This window comes from Centropristis striata, chromosome 13 (genome assembly GCF_030273125.1).
Source record: "Centropristis striata isolate RG_2023a ecotype Rhode Island chromosome 13, C.striata_1.0, whole genome shotgun sequence".
Classification (NCBI taxonomy): domain Eukaryota; kingdom Metazoa; phylum Chordata; class Actinopteri; order Perciformes; family Serranidae; genus Centropristis; species Centropristis striata.
The window spans coordinates 11,875,703-11,892,197 of NC_081529.1; the positions used below are offsets into that span (position 1 = coordinate 11,875,703).

The following is a 16,495-nucleotide window of genomic DNA, read 5'->3' on the forward strand; positions in this document are numbered from 1 at the left end:
ATCACCTTCAATACCAACCATGTTCTCTGTAGCTGTGCTGCTGCTGCTGGCTGCTGGATCCTGTGAGTCTCACTGAGGCAGAGACACTGACAGTATGATCACAGCACACTGACTGTTCACTCTTATTACACTCATTCAATATTCAACATGTTTTCCTCCACAGGTGTAAAGTGTGAAACGCTGACTCAGCCAGCCTCTGTGACTGTGCAGCCAGGTCAACGTCTGACCATCACCTGTCAGGTCTCTTATTCTCTTAGCAGCTATCGTACACATTGGATCAGACAGCCTGCAGGGAAAGGACTGGAGTGGATTGGAGGTCACCATGTTGGGCACCCTGCATATTACAAAGATTCCCTAAAGAACAAGTTCAGTATCAGCCTCGACTCTTCCAGCAACACAGTGACTCTAAACGGACAGAATGTGCAGCCTGAAGACACTGCTGTGTATTACTGTGCCAGAGAGCCACAGTGACACAAAGCATCAGTAGAGCTGAACAAAAACCCCTCAGTGCCTGAACACTTGTAACATGAAGCCACCAGAGGAGGAGCCCTCAGACCACTAATGACTTCAACACCAGCTCACTGTTTCATCTCTTTAAATGCTTTTAGGCTACAATCACCAACAAACCATTGATAAATATTACACTTTACAAATAATATAATCATTTAACCTATAACGACTTCAAAAGTTGAACTCATTGTTTTGACCTTTAATTGTTTAAAAATTCATTTTTAGTCTAATAATACAAGAAATATTCCAAACAGCAGAAGTTACAAGCCACATGACACAACTGTTGAAACTTTGAAGGAAAATAATTTCAGGAGACATGAGATGTTGTTTACCTATAAGGCGATTTTCATATTAAATTACCTGAAACCAGTATAATCATAATAACATTTATTTAATTTACAAACAGTAGCAAAACTGTGTTGTGTGTATGTTGAATTGGGTAATTATCAACAGATTAAATGACTCTACAGTTAAATAAGCATTATAATATAATGTTATAATAACTTGAGTTTCAAAACATGAATGAGTTAGAAGAAAGACAAAAGATTAAATTAATTTTGAGGAGAGATTGAATGGAAGACATTGTTCAATGAGAAAGGAGGAGTCAATGCAAAACTCAGATGTCTTCCACCTCTACTTATCTGACTGCAGAGAGGAGGACAGAGGACAGTGGACACACAGTTTAACATGATGGACTATAGGACAGGACTGCTGCTTCTAACTGTCTGCTGGACAGGTGGAGACTTTCACTGATATAAATAAAACGTTTATTCTATTTGTGTCAACCGCTTATTTCATTTAATGTTGTTTGTTCTCTTTACAGGTGTTGATGGTCAGACTCTGACAGAATCTGAACCAGCAGTTAAAAGTCCTGGAGGATCTCACAGATTGACCTGTACAACCTCTGGATTCACATTCAGCAGCTATTGGATGCACTGGATCAGACAGGCTCCTGGTAAAGGACTGGAGTGGATCGCCTTGATCTACAGTGATAGCAGCAAACAGGTCTACTCTCAGTCAGTCAGAGGGCGGTTTACCATCTCCAGAGACAACAGCAGACAGCAGCTGTATCTGCAGATGAACAGTCTGAAGACTGAAGATTCTGCTGTTTATTATTGTGCTCGAGACTCACAGTGACTGGAGTTGGTTGAGCAGCTGTACAAAAACCTACGGTCCTCATTCTTACTGGGCTGATATAAATATATTTATTTTAATTTTTGTTTTTACAAACTTTTGTATGAGATCACTAATAAACAACAACAATAACCATTGAACACACAAATTAAATAAAGTATTTCTGTGACGCTCATTTCTGACCTTAAAAAACAGAAAAAACAACCTGTTCAAATCATTGATGTTTTTCTTATTCAAGTCTGAATCAAAAAAAACTGCATCCACACATTTGAACAATGCATATATGTATCTAAATTTGGTGATTATATGAGTACAAATAACTCTGCTGTTCCATCTATAAAAACACAAGATGGCAGTCAGAGTCAAGTTTCTCTCTCCTCTGTCACTATAAGGAGAAACTCTGTTTATCTCAATGATCTTTACTCACTGACACTGAAACTCTGGACTGAACTACAGCTTTATATCGCACCATATGTAAACTCACTTCACCACCACACATATAGAACATTTTAAAAGCCATCTCACCATCTGAAATACATTTCAAGAAAAAAAAGATGGAAGACTGAGTGAGATGCTGTTGTTTCTTTCATTTATGAGACGTTGTGATGGAAGCTGAATAAATCAGTAACACTGAAATAAAACTAAGTTTCACTTTGATCAAAAAGGCACACTGCAAAACAGAAAAACACTGAACATCTTTCATGTTGGTGTCTGTGTCTGTCTCCACTCTGTATCTCCAATATGTCCCAGTGCAGAAATGCAAATCCACACAGTGATGCACAATCCCCGCCCCTTCTTCAAAATATATCCTTCATAAGAGCCTTTACAGATTGACACTCAGTCAAGTTCCCACCATGACAGTTGTACAAAGTGTCGTCCTCTTGGCTCTCATTTCAGGTGAGTGAAGTGGGAGTCCAGCGGAGGAGAAAAGGAGCTCTGTATGTCTGCTGGCTCCTCCTCATCTCAACTCTGTGTCTGTTTCAGCTGCTCAGGGCCAGTCCCTCACCTCCTCAGAGCCAGTGGTCAGCAGAGCTGGAGAACCACTCACTCTGTCCTGTAAAGTGGAAGGACTTGCTCTGGCTTGGCTGCACTGGATTCGTCAGAAACCAGGGAAAGCACTGGAATGGATCGGACGCATTGATGGTGGAACTGGCATCATATTTGCCCAAAGTCTCCAGAACCAGTTTTCTATCACCAAGACCACGTCCACAAATCTTGTGTACTTATAGGTGAAGAGTCTGAAACAAGAAGACTCTGCTGTTTATTATTGTGCACGAGAGGCACAGTGACACACGAGACTACAGAGCTGTACAAAAACTGAACAACACTGATCTCTGTGTGAGAAGCACTGAAGCATGTCAGGCCTGTGAAAACACATTTTATATTGAGTTCCCATCGAGGAAACAAACAGAAAGGATTCCTCTACCTAGTCTGGTCACTTGAGAAGTCATACTGTTTACATATTCAACTACACCTACAACTTATTCAATTAGAATTTAAATATTTTTCAACAACATGTAAAAAAAGGTTACATATAATGAAGTGAAGTGAAGTGTGTGTGTGTGTGTGTGTGTGTGTGTGTGTCAGTGAGAGGACAGAAGAGCTCATATCAGTTCAGCTTCAACATCAACCAGGTCATCCCTTTAGCTGTGGGCGTGTCACTGAAAATCTCCCGGTGTATGTCAGGATTAATGCTTGCTGAGCATTCATTTCTTAGACAGGGAAAATGAGCAGGGTTTCCGCTTGCCATCTGCGTCTCCCATAACGTGAGCTTTAACTTGAATGCGCGTATGCTGTCATGATACTGTGTTACAGGTTTTCCTTTTTTCTCCATGAATTGTGTCTCAAGGAGTCGTTGCTCAGTTTTCTGAGGTAAGAAAGATACATTTTGGTTTTGTTTTTTGCTCCAATGTGATTTTGCTCCAATTAATGCTAACATGAATTAGCAGCGGCTTCTCTCAGTCGGGTTGCCGGTGTAGAGAGGCTGTAGTCAGTGATCAGATCCCTCGCGCTCCTCCACAGTCCAATTATGGTCTGCTCCGCGTATCGGAAACAAGATGACGACGCAAGATGGCGACGAGTATAACGCCGAACTCGAGGCTTCTAACGGGCAGTCCACATACCAATGGGTGACGTCACGGTGACTACGTCCATTATTTATATACAGTCTATGGCCAGGAGAGACACAGTGACACAAAGCATCAGTAGAGCTGAACAAAAACCCCTCAGTGCCTGAACACTTGTAACATGAAGCCACCAGAGGAGGAGCCCTCAGACCACTAATGACTTCAACACCAGCTCATTGTTACAGAGTAGAACAAAACAGTCTTTATATTGTATAAATGGATAAGTTTAAATACTTGGATGTCACCATCACTGATTCATTATTGTATTTTCTCCCAGAGTAAAAAAACAAATTGAAAACCACAACAATTAGCATCCAAATCAGTCAAATTCCAGAATGAAAGTGCAGGTGCAGGGGGTTATGACGTAAGAGCACCCCTGGTCATTGAAAACTTTGTGAGTGGAGTAGAAGGACAGATACAGATGTGATGAAGGCAGAAGAAAAAGAGAGATGAGCAGAGATCAGCAATATGTTTCACTATTGGGAAAAGGCAGTGTTACATCCATGGTGTTTTAATGAGAAGTTGATTGCTCAAAGCTTGTTGATGTATGGAAAAGAGAGTGGAGCAGTTTAAAAAACGTTGACTTGAAATCATTATTTCATTTTGGCGAGGCAGTTGATCAAGGTGGAAAGTGTGCAGTGATGGTAGATTGGGTGGATATTTAGAGTTGGACATCATCAGCATAGAAGTTGGTGATGATCATGATGATGATGATATTAGAGAAGGAGAGCATGTTGAGAATGGACAGGAGAGGCCCAAGCTTGGGTCCCTGGGGGATGCCTTGGGACTGATTAACCACAGTAAAGATGCACTTGTTAAATCAGTACAGGTGATGTTGAGAGAGGATTCAAGCTTCAAGTGAGAAGTGGCTGCCATATAGCACTTCTAATTGAAACATATCAGACAAACCTAAGTTGTGCCATCTTAAATGAATATATCTTTAAAATTCCATTTATCCATTGATAAATGGACCCACTGACAGTGGGTGAGAGGCAGGGTACCTGGAAAGCTTGCAAATCAATTAATTACAAAAACTCAATGTAAAGCAAAATGTCCTCCCTGTGAGGAGGAGTCAATGTAAAACTCAGATATTTTCTAACTCTACTTATCTGACTGCAGAGAGGAGGACAGAGGTTTAACATGATCGATTATAGGACAGGACTGCTGCTTCTAACTGTCTGCTGGGCAGGTGAAAAATATCTACAAAACTCATGGAGATGAACAGTCTGAAGACCGAGGACACAGCAGTGTATTACTGTGCCTGAAGACACAGAATGAGAAACAGTAATAGCAGCGTCATACAAAAACTACTTCCTCTATTTACCACCACCACAAGGATCATTCAGTTTTCACAGTATATCTTGTCCTACATTTGTATTATTCACGAACAAAATCCCACTTAATGGGATCCACTAAAGACAAACTAATTTTAAATGTATTGCTTTCTTTTCTCAACTACGTCTCCGCATGAAGGTACACTCAAATGTACACAGCACTAGAGAGAGAGACAGAAACACTCTGATCGTAAATACAAAAACATCTCAGGCATGGAATGTATCAATCAACACAAAGACACTCCGTTTAATACATTTTTGTCTTGGTAATAAATATTTCATTTTCAGTTAGTTTTCTAACACAGTCCAACAAGTAATCCAATTTGGTTCCTTTATCTTTCTTACTGTTTGTGGCCTAAAGAAGTAGGTGTGACTGATCATATTTGTGTGTCTGAAATTATCATGACAGATGATACACGGTCCCAAATAAAGTTGGAATAATTTTGTTTCCACATACAATCTTCTGTTACTTGTTGATTCATTTTCATTCTGATATGTTTGGAAGAGATTCATTAAAACAACCTCTGGTTTTAACTTTGTTGGCTCTTGGATGGCCTGGATCAGACAGGCTCCTGGAAAAGGACTGGAGTGGGTTGGTGCTATTACTAATGGTGGTGGTAGCATCTACTACTACTACTACTCAGTCAGTCAGAGGCCGGTGACAATACATACAAAAAATGACACTACAACGAGGACTCAACTAGTTATTTTCACACATACCAACAGGTGGCAGTAGAAGACAAGAAGTCAAATAATTAGTATGACAGTGTCTCTAAACACAAACAAACACTGTGAGAGCCACAGCTGATTCTGTGGTTTGTGACTTCCTGTTTTGCCAAGGTGAAAGACGGCTCATGATGTTCCCATTAAATTGTAACAGTCCTGAAAAAGATATTTTGACGTTTATGCATGATATGTTAATGCATAATTGAAATAAAAACATATATTTTATTTGATTATAAATATTTTAAGGTACCTGAATTACTTGGAAAGCATTAATGAAATCAACACAATTACCATAATAGTAATACAAAATTATCTAAGTCAAATGTTTTCTAGAGATGTGGTGTTTGTCTCTGAGGAGGAGTCAATGCAAATCTGTGACGTCTTCCATCTCTACATATGTGTTGCAGAGTGAAGGACAGACACTAAATCACTGACATACACGCTGCAGACAAAAACCTCCACAGACAACAAACAGCAAAGTGATCTCAATGATATCTGAGTTTTCTCACCATAATCCAGTTAATATCATCTGTGGATTGTAAACACCTTATATTAATGTGTTGTTTTTAATTGTCTTTATGATGTTACATTAGTCAGCCACAAAAGAAAACATCAACAGTTAATAAGACTAACAAGGAACAAGGAAATAGTTTAAATATTTAATAACACTAGAACCGACAACAGGTGTTATTGACCTGTGGCTATTTTTCAACTGTACGTTACATTGTTTCATTAAAATATTTTATCCTCCCAGTCTTTGACTTTTCCTAAAAGTGCATTATGTAGCACTCCTGATTGTTGATTTAAAAAAAACCGCCGTCATCGGGTATACTTTTTTAATATTAAAATTGTATATTACGATGGAAACAGCTTGTGTCTGCTACTGTATGTAACAGAGCTTCATCATAAATCATAGGTTAACCTTTGCTGTAGACAAGAGAAACAGATTCATGAATACTTCTCAATGCTTTCAGTGAAGAAGAGTCAGGTGGTGGGGAGGCCTCAAAACTGAAGAAATTACTAAATATAATATATAAGCATATATTGGACATGAATCATGAAGTTGTTCTGCTTTACAGAGATACATAGCGCCATCTCACAGCTTTAATGAAGATGCTTAACTAATCTAACAGCTATTAATTTTACGATTATGAAAATTTGAATGCACTTTTTTTTTTAAAATGTATTCAAATTCAAATTGACTGAAGACAGTGGAGCAGCTGAACAAAAACCTCTACAGACAACAAACAGCAAAGTGATCTCAATGATATCTGAGTTTTATCAACACGTGCAAAATCACTTTAATATATCCACATTAAATTTTACATACTTTACTATGAAGTGAGTTTATTGTTCTCCTCATGATGTTACATCACTCACAGAAAAAGACAGAGTCCCTTTAATTCTCACAACATTATCTAATCCTGAATATATCTGTCATTATTACAAACAATGAATGTTTAAATGCTGTAAAAGGTCAAATAAGAATAAACACACTGTCAGAAATCGAATTAGATTCATTAGATTTAAATAAATGTAAAAGCTCTCATGTGCTGCACTTTATGCTCAAAGTGACTGATGAGACACAGAGTCATGATACTCAGATGTTATAATTCAACACATGAGAATAAACCTTGTATGTTCATGTGTTGGATACAGTCTATGGTCTGAAACAAGATGAACTTTAGTGTATTTGTAGAGCAAATGTTGGAGTGGTCTTAAAATTGTCAGACTATTCTATATATAATGATATTATATATTATATTATTAGACATTATTTTCCCTGTTTCATTAAATATTTCCAGGCCAGTGATTTCCTTCCTGTGAGGAGGAGTCAATGCAAAACTCAGATGTCTTCCAGCTCTACTTATCTGACTGCAGAGAGGAGGACAGAGGACAGTGGACACACAGTTTAACATGATGGACTATTGGACAGGACTGCTGCTTCTAACTGTCTGCTGGGCAGGTGGAGACTTTTCTTAATTTTACACAGGCCATATTTGTGTCCCCAGTTTATTGAATTTAACGTTTTTTTATCCTCTTGACTGACAGGTGTTGATGGTCAGACTCTGACAGAATCTGAACCAGCAGTTAAAAGTCCTGGAGGATCTCACAGATTGACCTGTACAGTCTCTGGATTTGATGTTAGTGGCTACTGGATGGGCTGGATCAGACAGGCTCCTGGAAAAGGACTGGAGTGGCTCGCTTTGAATCATGGTACCACCAACCACTACTCTCAGTCAGTCAGAGGCCGGTTTACCATCTCCAGAGACAACAGCAGACAGCAGCTGTATCTGCAGATGAACAGTCTGAAGACTGAAGATTCTGCTGTTTATTATTGTGCTCGAGAGCCACAGTGACTGGAGTTGGTTGAGCAGCTGTACAAAAACCTACAGTCCTCATTCTTACTGGGCTGATAGAACATGAAGTGTCATTAATTGCTGTGGATATAAATCTTGTATTAATGTTTGTTTAAGTGTCTTGTGTTAAAAAAATTAAATTTTTTCTCATTGTTATGAATTATTTGACACATCATGAAAACACATAGAAACACAAAATAAAGATTCCTCAATCCTCATTCATAAAAGGGTCAAAGACAGAACAGCAATTTAAATGTTAAACCGAAACTCCTAGAAATTCTTTACATTTCTAATTTCGCATCAAGACACAGTCCATACATACAATAATACACAGGACAAGATGATACTATCCGTTGTGCCATAGTCCTAGGGAGTGGACACACCCCTGTCCACACCACCACTGCAAGTACCATGCGGCCCTCACCAACGAATAAGGCTGTGACGAGCCTCACTCACACCGTACAAGCACAAGCTCAGTGTCGTTGGTCCCACATGGCATTCTTAGCTAAATGGGTTCTCACGGCATTCTTAGCTAAAAGTGACAAGTTAGCAAAAACATCAGAAGCCCAGCCCTAACTATAGGCTTTGTCGAAGAGGAAAGTTTCAAGTTTACTCTTGAATAAAGAGAGGGTGTCTGCCTCCCGTACTGAGACTGGGAGATGATTCCACAGGAGAGGAGCTTGATAACTGAAGGCTTTGGCTCCCAATCTACTTTTAAGGACTTTCGGAACCACAAGTAACCTAGAATTTTGGGAGCGTAGTGCTCTGAAGGGTAATATGGCATTATGAGGTCTTTAAGATGTGATGGTGACTGACCATTTAGAGCTTTGTAAGTAAGAAGAAGATTTGAAACTCAATTCTGGATTTTACAGGGAGCCAGTGCAGCGAAGCTAGAACAGGAGAAATATGATCTCTTTTCTTGGTTCTTGTTAGTACACGAGCCGCAGCATTCTGGACTAACTGAAGAGGTTTAAGGGATTTACTGGAGCAGCCTGACAGTAAGGAATTACAGTAATCTAACCTTGAAGTAACAAATGGATGAACTAATTTTCTGTTCTGTTCTGTCATGCCCTCTTCCTCTGCTCCCTAGTTTGTGATTTTTGTAACCCATTTATTTTTCACTCAATTGCCTATATCATGACCCTGGGCGCTACCTTGTCTCTGTCAGCCTGGGGAGAGCCCTGAACTAGACTCATGCTTCCTCCGATACATGAGGAGTTATCACTCCGCTTCTTGTCAGCTGATAGGGGGCGTTTCCCCGGTAGGACGTAGCGCGTCTGATCAAGACTTTTCTTCAAAACTTCCTTCAGAACAAATTAAAGGAAACATTTTCAGAAGATTTCATGCCCTTTGCCTCTGCTACCGTAGTTTGTGTGTGGGCAAGCCTGATTAAAGATGGGAGACTGCTGTGCTGGAGTCGGGGCCTCTCAGCTGCTGCTCATCTGGTCATTAACCCATACTACTTAACATCCAAGGCCACAGTCAGTCAGCGATGGATTACAGACACTGCTACCAGTTAGTGACGTCGCCAGCTCTCAACACGATCTCTTCCAGTATTCTAGTTGTTGTCTTAGCCTTTCAAAACCTGTTCTCTCTTCTGCACACCAGCTACACCCTCTGCCTTCATCTGCTGGTGCCAGTCTCCCTGCCATACCACTCTTCACAATAAACACTCTTGTTACCTGACCTCTGCCTCCTTCCCTGCACCTGAGTCCACCTACTTCACTTCTGTAGATACTCTCTCCTTTCATCTTATCAGGTTGTACAGGTCAGAGCATGGAGTCCATTCCTCCCAGTTCAGTGGTGAAAAAGCCCGGGGAGACTTTCAGTCTCTCCTTCAGGGATCTAGCTCTGGAATGGATCGGCCGTATTTACAACGATGCAAGTAGAAAATTTTACGCCAGCAGTGTGCAAGGACGAATAGAAGTTACTAGAGATAATAGCAGCAGCACGATGTATCTGAGACTGTGCAACTTCCAGCCAGAGGACTCTGCTGTGTATTACTGTGCCAAACACACAGTGGTTAAAGGAAGTAGAGAGACTCTACAAAAACCTCAAACTAGTTATTCTCACAAGTACCAACAGGTGGCAGTAGAAGATAAGAAGTCAGATGACAAGGAGAGGATGTCTCTAAACACACACACACACACACACACACACACACACTGTGAAAGCTACAGTTGATGCTGTAGTTTGTGACTTCCTGTTTTGTCGGGTTAAACATGGTTAATAATGTTCCCATTGTTGATTTAATGAATAACAGCAGGTATTGATAATATATTTGGACATTTATACATGATGTGTCTAGAACATGGATGGACCACCAAACGCTGCTGAGCAAAAAAAATGAACATGTTCAATTTGACAACAAACTAACATAGCAGTTAAACCATTTGAAAATGATTTATTCATGATTTAAGTCATCACAATTACAATAATGATATAACAGAAAGATGTAAATCACATTTCACAATGAGCAGACCTGATTATTTTGCTTGTTTTTCTAACTGGGCAGGTAAGAACAATAAATGCTTTTGTGACAAAGCTCCTGGTACAAAGACAATATGTCTGCATTACAGTAACTAATGAGCTGTTTAAATGTCTGCAGGTACTGAGGGTCAAACACTGACTGAGTCTGAACCAGTGATTAAAACACCTGGAGAGTCCCACACTACTTATGACAGGACAGTCCATCCTTCCTTTACAGTCTGTCAGTGTCCTTCTCTATGCAAAGTTCCTCACAGTCTGCTATAAAGACTTGATATCATGCTGTCAGTTGCAGCATAAGAAGAGAAGCTCCCATCAGATCACCTTCAATGCCAACCATGTTCTCTGTAGCTGTGCTGCTGCTGCTGGCTGCTGGATCCTGTGAGTCTCACTGAGGCAGAGACACTGACAGTATGATCACAGCACACTGACTGTTCACTCTTACTACACTCATTCAATATTCAACATGTTTTCCTCCACAGGTGTAAAGTGTGAAACGCTGACTCAGCCAGCCTCTGTGACTGTGCAGCCAGGTCAACGTCTGACCATCACCTGTCAGGTCTCTTATTCTCTTAGCAGCTACTACACAGCTTGGATCAGACAGCCTGCAGGGAAAGGACTGGAGTGGATTGGACTTCACTGTACTGGATGCACTGCTGTTTACAAAGATTCACTGAAGAACAAGTTCAGTATCAGCCTCGACTCTTCCAGCAACACAGTGACTCTAAACGGACAGAATGTGCAGCCTGAAGACACTGCTGTGTATTACTGTGCCAGAGAGCCACAGTGACACAAAGCATCAGTAGAGCTGAACAAAAACCCCTCAGTGCCTGAACACTTGTAACATGAAGCCACCAGAGGAGGAGCCCTCAGACCACTAATGACTTCAACACCAGCTCACTGTTTCATCTGTTTTCACCTGTTTAAAGATACATTTTTCCTCCAACATTACAAGAAACAATCAAAATAGTAAAAGACACAAGCCACATGATACAAAATGTTTAATTTTTAAAGAAAAATAATTCCAGGTGACATGAGATGTTGTTTGCCTTGAAACCAGTTTAATCATAACAATAGTTATCGCCTTTTAATATACAAGCAGTAGTAAAACTCAAAACATTGTGTATGCATTCAAATGTTACAGTGACTTTCAGTTAAATAAACATTATAATATAATTAGTCGGGGGGGCCAAAGTCTCAAAAGCTAAAGGAAATGGGTTGAACCTGACATCGTCTGTCATACTTTTTATTTGTGTGTTTTCTGTTAACTTTGATCCTGATGACCACCCTTACCCATACCATGTATGCACCCTATCTTTTTTATCAAAAAAATGTGAAAAAAGTTTTTCCCCCTCAACTCCTCAGTGGGTTGGGTAGGCTGTCAATAAATTCCAAATGCACAGAACACATGTGTTGACAAAACAACTATTAAAACAAATTTCTACATGATTTTGCATAAATTTAATGAAAAATTTTTTTAGGCGTTTTCTCACTTTTTTTCCCCAATATTTTCATTTTATTTCATTGGCAATCAATTGTTCCCCCAAGTTATGGCATCAGTCAATATGACATTCTTTTCACCAAACAGTATACTCATTCCACATAAAAAAAATATAAAAATCCAACCAAAATCAATGAATCTGTGATGATTTCACGACTAGCTGGCGATCAACAGGCTTGGCTACTCTCAAAATTCCGAAAGACATGCTGGATATTTATCATAATTGCACACTTACACACACACACACACACACACACACACACAATCTTAGTAATTTGAATTGATGAATCTATAGGGAATTCAACTGTCATCAAACAGAAGGATGGTTCAATGGTGTCGGGACAGACATGACTTGAAAAAACCTACAACCGTGATGCCAAGACAAAACTCTTCACTGGCATCAGTGGCTGCAGCAAGAAGAACAAACAGTGAGAAAGTAGCACAAACTTTCAACCTTTGCAGCAAAGCCAAAGAAATCAATGTCTATGGCATTCAAAGGCAAAAAGGTATATGAGGAGAGTGCAGTTGTGCGGAACCTGTACTTTGTTCAGGACTTAGAGAAAAACAGGAAGGTGGAAGTGTTTGGCCATGAAAGGACAAGTTGCCCAGCCTCCCTGTTTGAGCCAGATTTGTTCCATGACCAAAGTTATGCAATGCGTAAAGGAAACAAGGCAGACTACCTGGCTGCAATCAAGACAGCCCTTGGCAGCTTATGGGGGGAAGTGGACAAACTACCGCCATCTGACAAGCCTGTTGTAATGGTAGTAGATGCCAATGGCGCTCAACCAACATATTGGGAGCAGCACCGTCCATGAACTGAAAGGAAAGTACCTGAGGCAGCTCCTTGGAATCCTTCCAGACAAGTGTGACTGCATCCAGTTTGTTGGTGATCGATATGATGTCTCACCTGCTGAAAGTCTGAAAGGTGAGGAACGAGAGAGGAGGATGAAGACCTGCTGCAGCAAAATGAAGGAGTACAAGCCACATGATACTCTCCCTATAACTGAATGGAAAGGCTTCATTCACAATCCACTGAATAAAGCTAATCTGTTGAACTACATGGGGGAAGCATGGGCAGCTCAGAACAAGTCACTTCCTGCAGGATGCACACTTATTCTTGGTAGAATCTTTTGTGATCCTGTGAGAAACATGAGGAGGCAGATACCAGGATGTTTGCTCACATTGCATACTCAGTACAAATTCTGCACAACAAACGGGCTGTAGTGGTTGTGACAGACACAGATGTGATCATGATGTGCATGTATTACATCACACACGGATGGGCTGCAGGAAATGTGGGTGAAGACGATGGATATCTTCCTACCTGTTCATGCCATAACAGAGGCTCTGGCGGGGAAGTATGATGTTGCAGCTTCAGATCTTACATCCCTTCACCTCAGCACCTACATACTTACCGGATGTGACAGAAGAGGAAAAAGGCGGGCCTACACAACTGCTATTAAACACCTGACAGACATTCTGCTGCTGTGTAGGTACGGTGACTCTGAGGAATGCCTGGATGTTCAGGAATACTTATAAGAGCAGCATGGCGATACATGGTGTCACTCTATGACAGGAGTGACTTTGGTGGTACTCTAGACGCACTGCGAGCCCATCTCTTTGTAAGCATCAAAGGAGACATGGGCTGCCTTCCACCAACTGAAGATGCCTTCCTATTACACCTTCGCCGAGCCCTGCATTAGTTGGCTGTGTGTAAGCGGGCACACATGGTTCAGCCAACCTACCCAGCTGCCACTGATTTTGGGAGAACGCTTGTCAATGGCAAATTGGTGTCAACCATGATGCTGAAAGAGGCAAAACCTTCTGAACTCAAACACAGCAAATACTGCCGCTGCAAGAACTGCATGTGTGCCCGAGGATGCTCCTGTGCAAGAGCCGATGTGAAGTGTGGCATTGCATGTCTCTGCACCGGGGACCCCAACAGATGTTCAAAGATTGAACTTGTGCTTGAAGACAGGGACAAGTAAAGGTGGTGCAGTGTGCCACCCTCCTGATTATCCCACCACAGGGACAGGGACCTGCACCTTATTAATTAAGTTATGTTAAATTATTTTGTTCCATTAAAGTTGTAATAGTTATCATCTGAGGCAATAAAATAATGAAAGTCATTTTGCTGTATTATATTTCTTGTGTGACACATTTCCAATGGGAGAACAGGGTTATGTTGACATTTAATAAAAAGCCTAGGCCATGATGTCTTTCAGAATTTTGGGAGTAGCCTAAAATTCTATTGAGGTTCTGAGCCTGTTGATCGCCTGAAATCATCACAGAACCATTGATTTTGGTTGGATTTTTATAATTTATTCTGTGGACTGAGTATACTGTTTGGTGAAAAGAATGGCATATTGACTGATGTCATAACTTGGGGGAATAATTGATTGCCAATGAAGTAAAGATGAAAATATTGGGAAAAAGTGAGAAAACGCCTACATTTTTTGCATTAAATTGATGCAAAATCATGTAGAAATGTGTTTTAAGAGTTATTTTTTCAGTGGATGTTGTCAGCACATGTGTTCTGTGCATCTGGAATGCATTTATTGACTTGACCTTCTCAACCCACTGAGGAGTTGAGGGAAAAAAAGTTTTTTTCACATTTTTCTGATAAAAAAGATAGGGTGCATACACTAAAATGGCCACATTTTTTTCCGGCGATATTTCCAGTAGAGCAGACCCTCCAATTATTAGTCCTCAGGGTCAAAGTTAACAGAAAAAACACAAATAAAAAGTATGACAGATGATGTCAGGTTCAACCCAAGTTTGAGACTTTGGCTGCCTGACTAAATGTTATAATAACTTTAGTTAAAAAAAAAAACTCAGTTCAAAATCAGTTAAAAAAAAAAGCCAGGTTTGAAGGAAAGATTGAATGGAATACACTGTTTAATCAGAAAGGAGGAGTCAATGCAAAACTCAGATATCTTCCACCTCTACTTATCTGACTGCAGAGAGGAGGACAGAGGACAGTGGACACACAGTTTAACATGATGGACTATAGGACAGGACTGCTGCTTCTAACTGTCTGCTGGGCAGGTGGAGACTTTTCTTAATTTTACACAGACCATATTTGTGTTGCCAATTCATTTAATTAATGTTTTCTTTTATCCTCTTGACTGACAGGTGTTGATGGTCAGACTCTGACAGAATCTGAACCAGCAGTTAAAAGTCCTGGAGGATCTCACAGATTGACCTGTACAGCCTCTGGACTTGATGTTAGTGGCTACTATATGAACTGGATCAGACAGGCTCCTGGGAAAGGACTGGAGTGGATTGCTGCTATTTATGATAGTAGCAACATCTACTACTCTCAGTCAGTCAGAGGGCGGTTTACCATCTCCAGAGACAACAGCAGACAGCAGCTGTATCTGCAGATGAACAGTCTGAAGACTGAAGATTCTGCTGTTTATTATTGTGCTCGACACTCACAGTGACTGGAGTTGGTTGAGCAGCTGTACAAAAACCTACAGTCCTCATTCTTACTGGCTGTTTGAGGATAAACATGTCATATTTATATAGCATGTATATGATATACTGTATTATATTATTTATATTATATATGTTGCCTTAAATTCTACGTTTTACTTTAAACATTTTTTCAAACTAATAAATGACTGTATGACACAACACTTGATAACACAAGTTCCTAAAAATATTTCCTGAGAAATACTATTAAATTAATAACCATTTCTGTCTTTGTTCCTCCTCACTGGGCTGCTAATACAAAGATCGTTGTTGTGTTTAACAGCAGAAAATATCTTGAAATCAGAGATTATTGAGAGTTTGATGCAAACTGTTTCTGAATATAAAGAAAATGTAGCTGCATCTATTCATGGAGAGGAATAAGTTGGCCATAATAGAAATCAGATCATATTCTACTTGACTTGACTTTCAGGTTTATCTGCAGATGAACAAACACTCATAACAGAGCTTTATTTAAAATACCTCCTCATTGGAACACTTGTGTATTTAAATTAACTTTCTAATTCTCCAACATTTAGTTTACAAGCCTTTTTACTGTTTGTAGCTTACAGAGTACTGCAAAGACTGGATTGGGAGAATAAATGGAGGTTTGAACTGTTTTTCATCTGGAAACTAACTGTACTGTTCAACCCTATATAGAGGAACACTTTCATGTACATTAATTGATAGAAGAAAAAAAAAAAAACAAGAAAAATGTTCCTGAACTACACAACTATAATTCTGCATCTTGTCACAATAGTTGTAGTTCTGAACTAGTTGATCTTCTGATTGTCTGTTGCTTCAAACGGACACAATTTGAATCCTAAAATCTTAAAAAAAAAA

General features: G+C 39.9%; 3 gene segments (V, D, J or C); all 3 read left to right on the plus strand.

Annotated features, from left to right (window-relative positions):
* Positions 1–19: 19 nt before the first annotated feature.
* Positions 20–1,647, plus strand: LOC131982848 (immunoglobulin heavy variable 3-74-like). The segment is given in 2 exon segments: positions 20–62; positions 1,334–1,647. Coding segments are annotated over 2 exon segments (357 nt in total).
* A 6,099-nt stretch (positions 1,648–7,746) lies between these two features.
* Positions 7,747–8,190, plus strand: LOC131982839 (immunoglobulin heavy variable 3-53-like). The segment is given in 2 exon segments: positions 7,747–7,796; positions 7,883–8,190. Coding segments are annotated over 2 exon segments (357 nt in total).
* Positions 8,191–11,015: 2,825 nt separating this feature from the next.
* On the plus strand, positions 11,016–11,467 carry LOC131982862 (Ig heavy chain V region XIG14-like). The segment is given in 2 exon segments: positions 11,016–11,058; positions 11,160–11,467. Coding segments are annotated over 2 exon segments (351 nt in total).
* Positions 11,468–16,495: the final 5,028 nt, after the last annotated feature.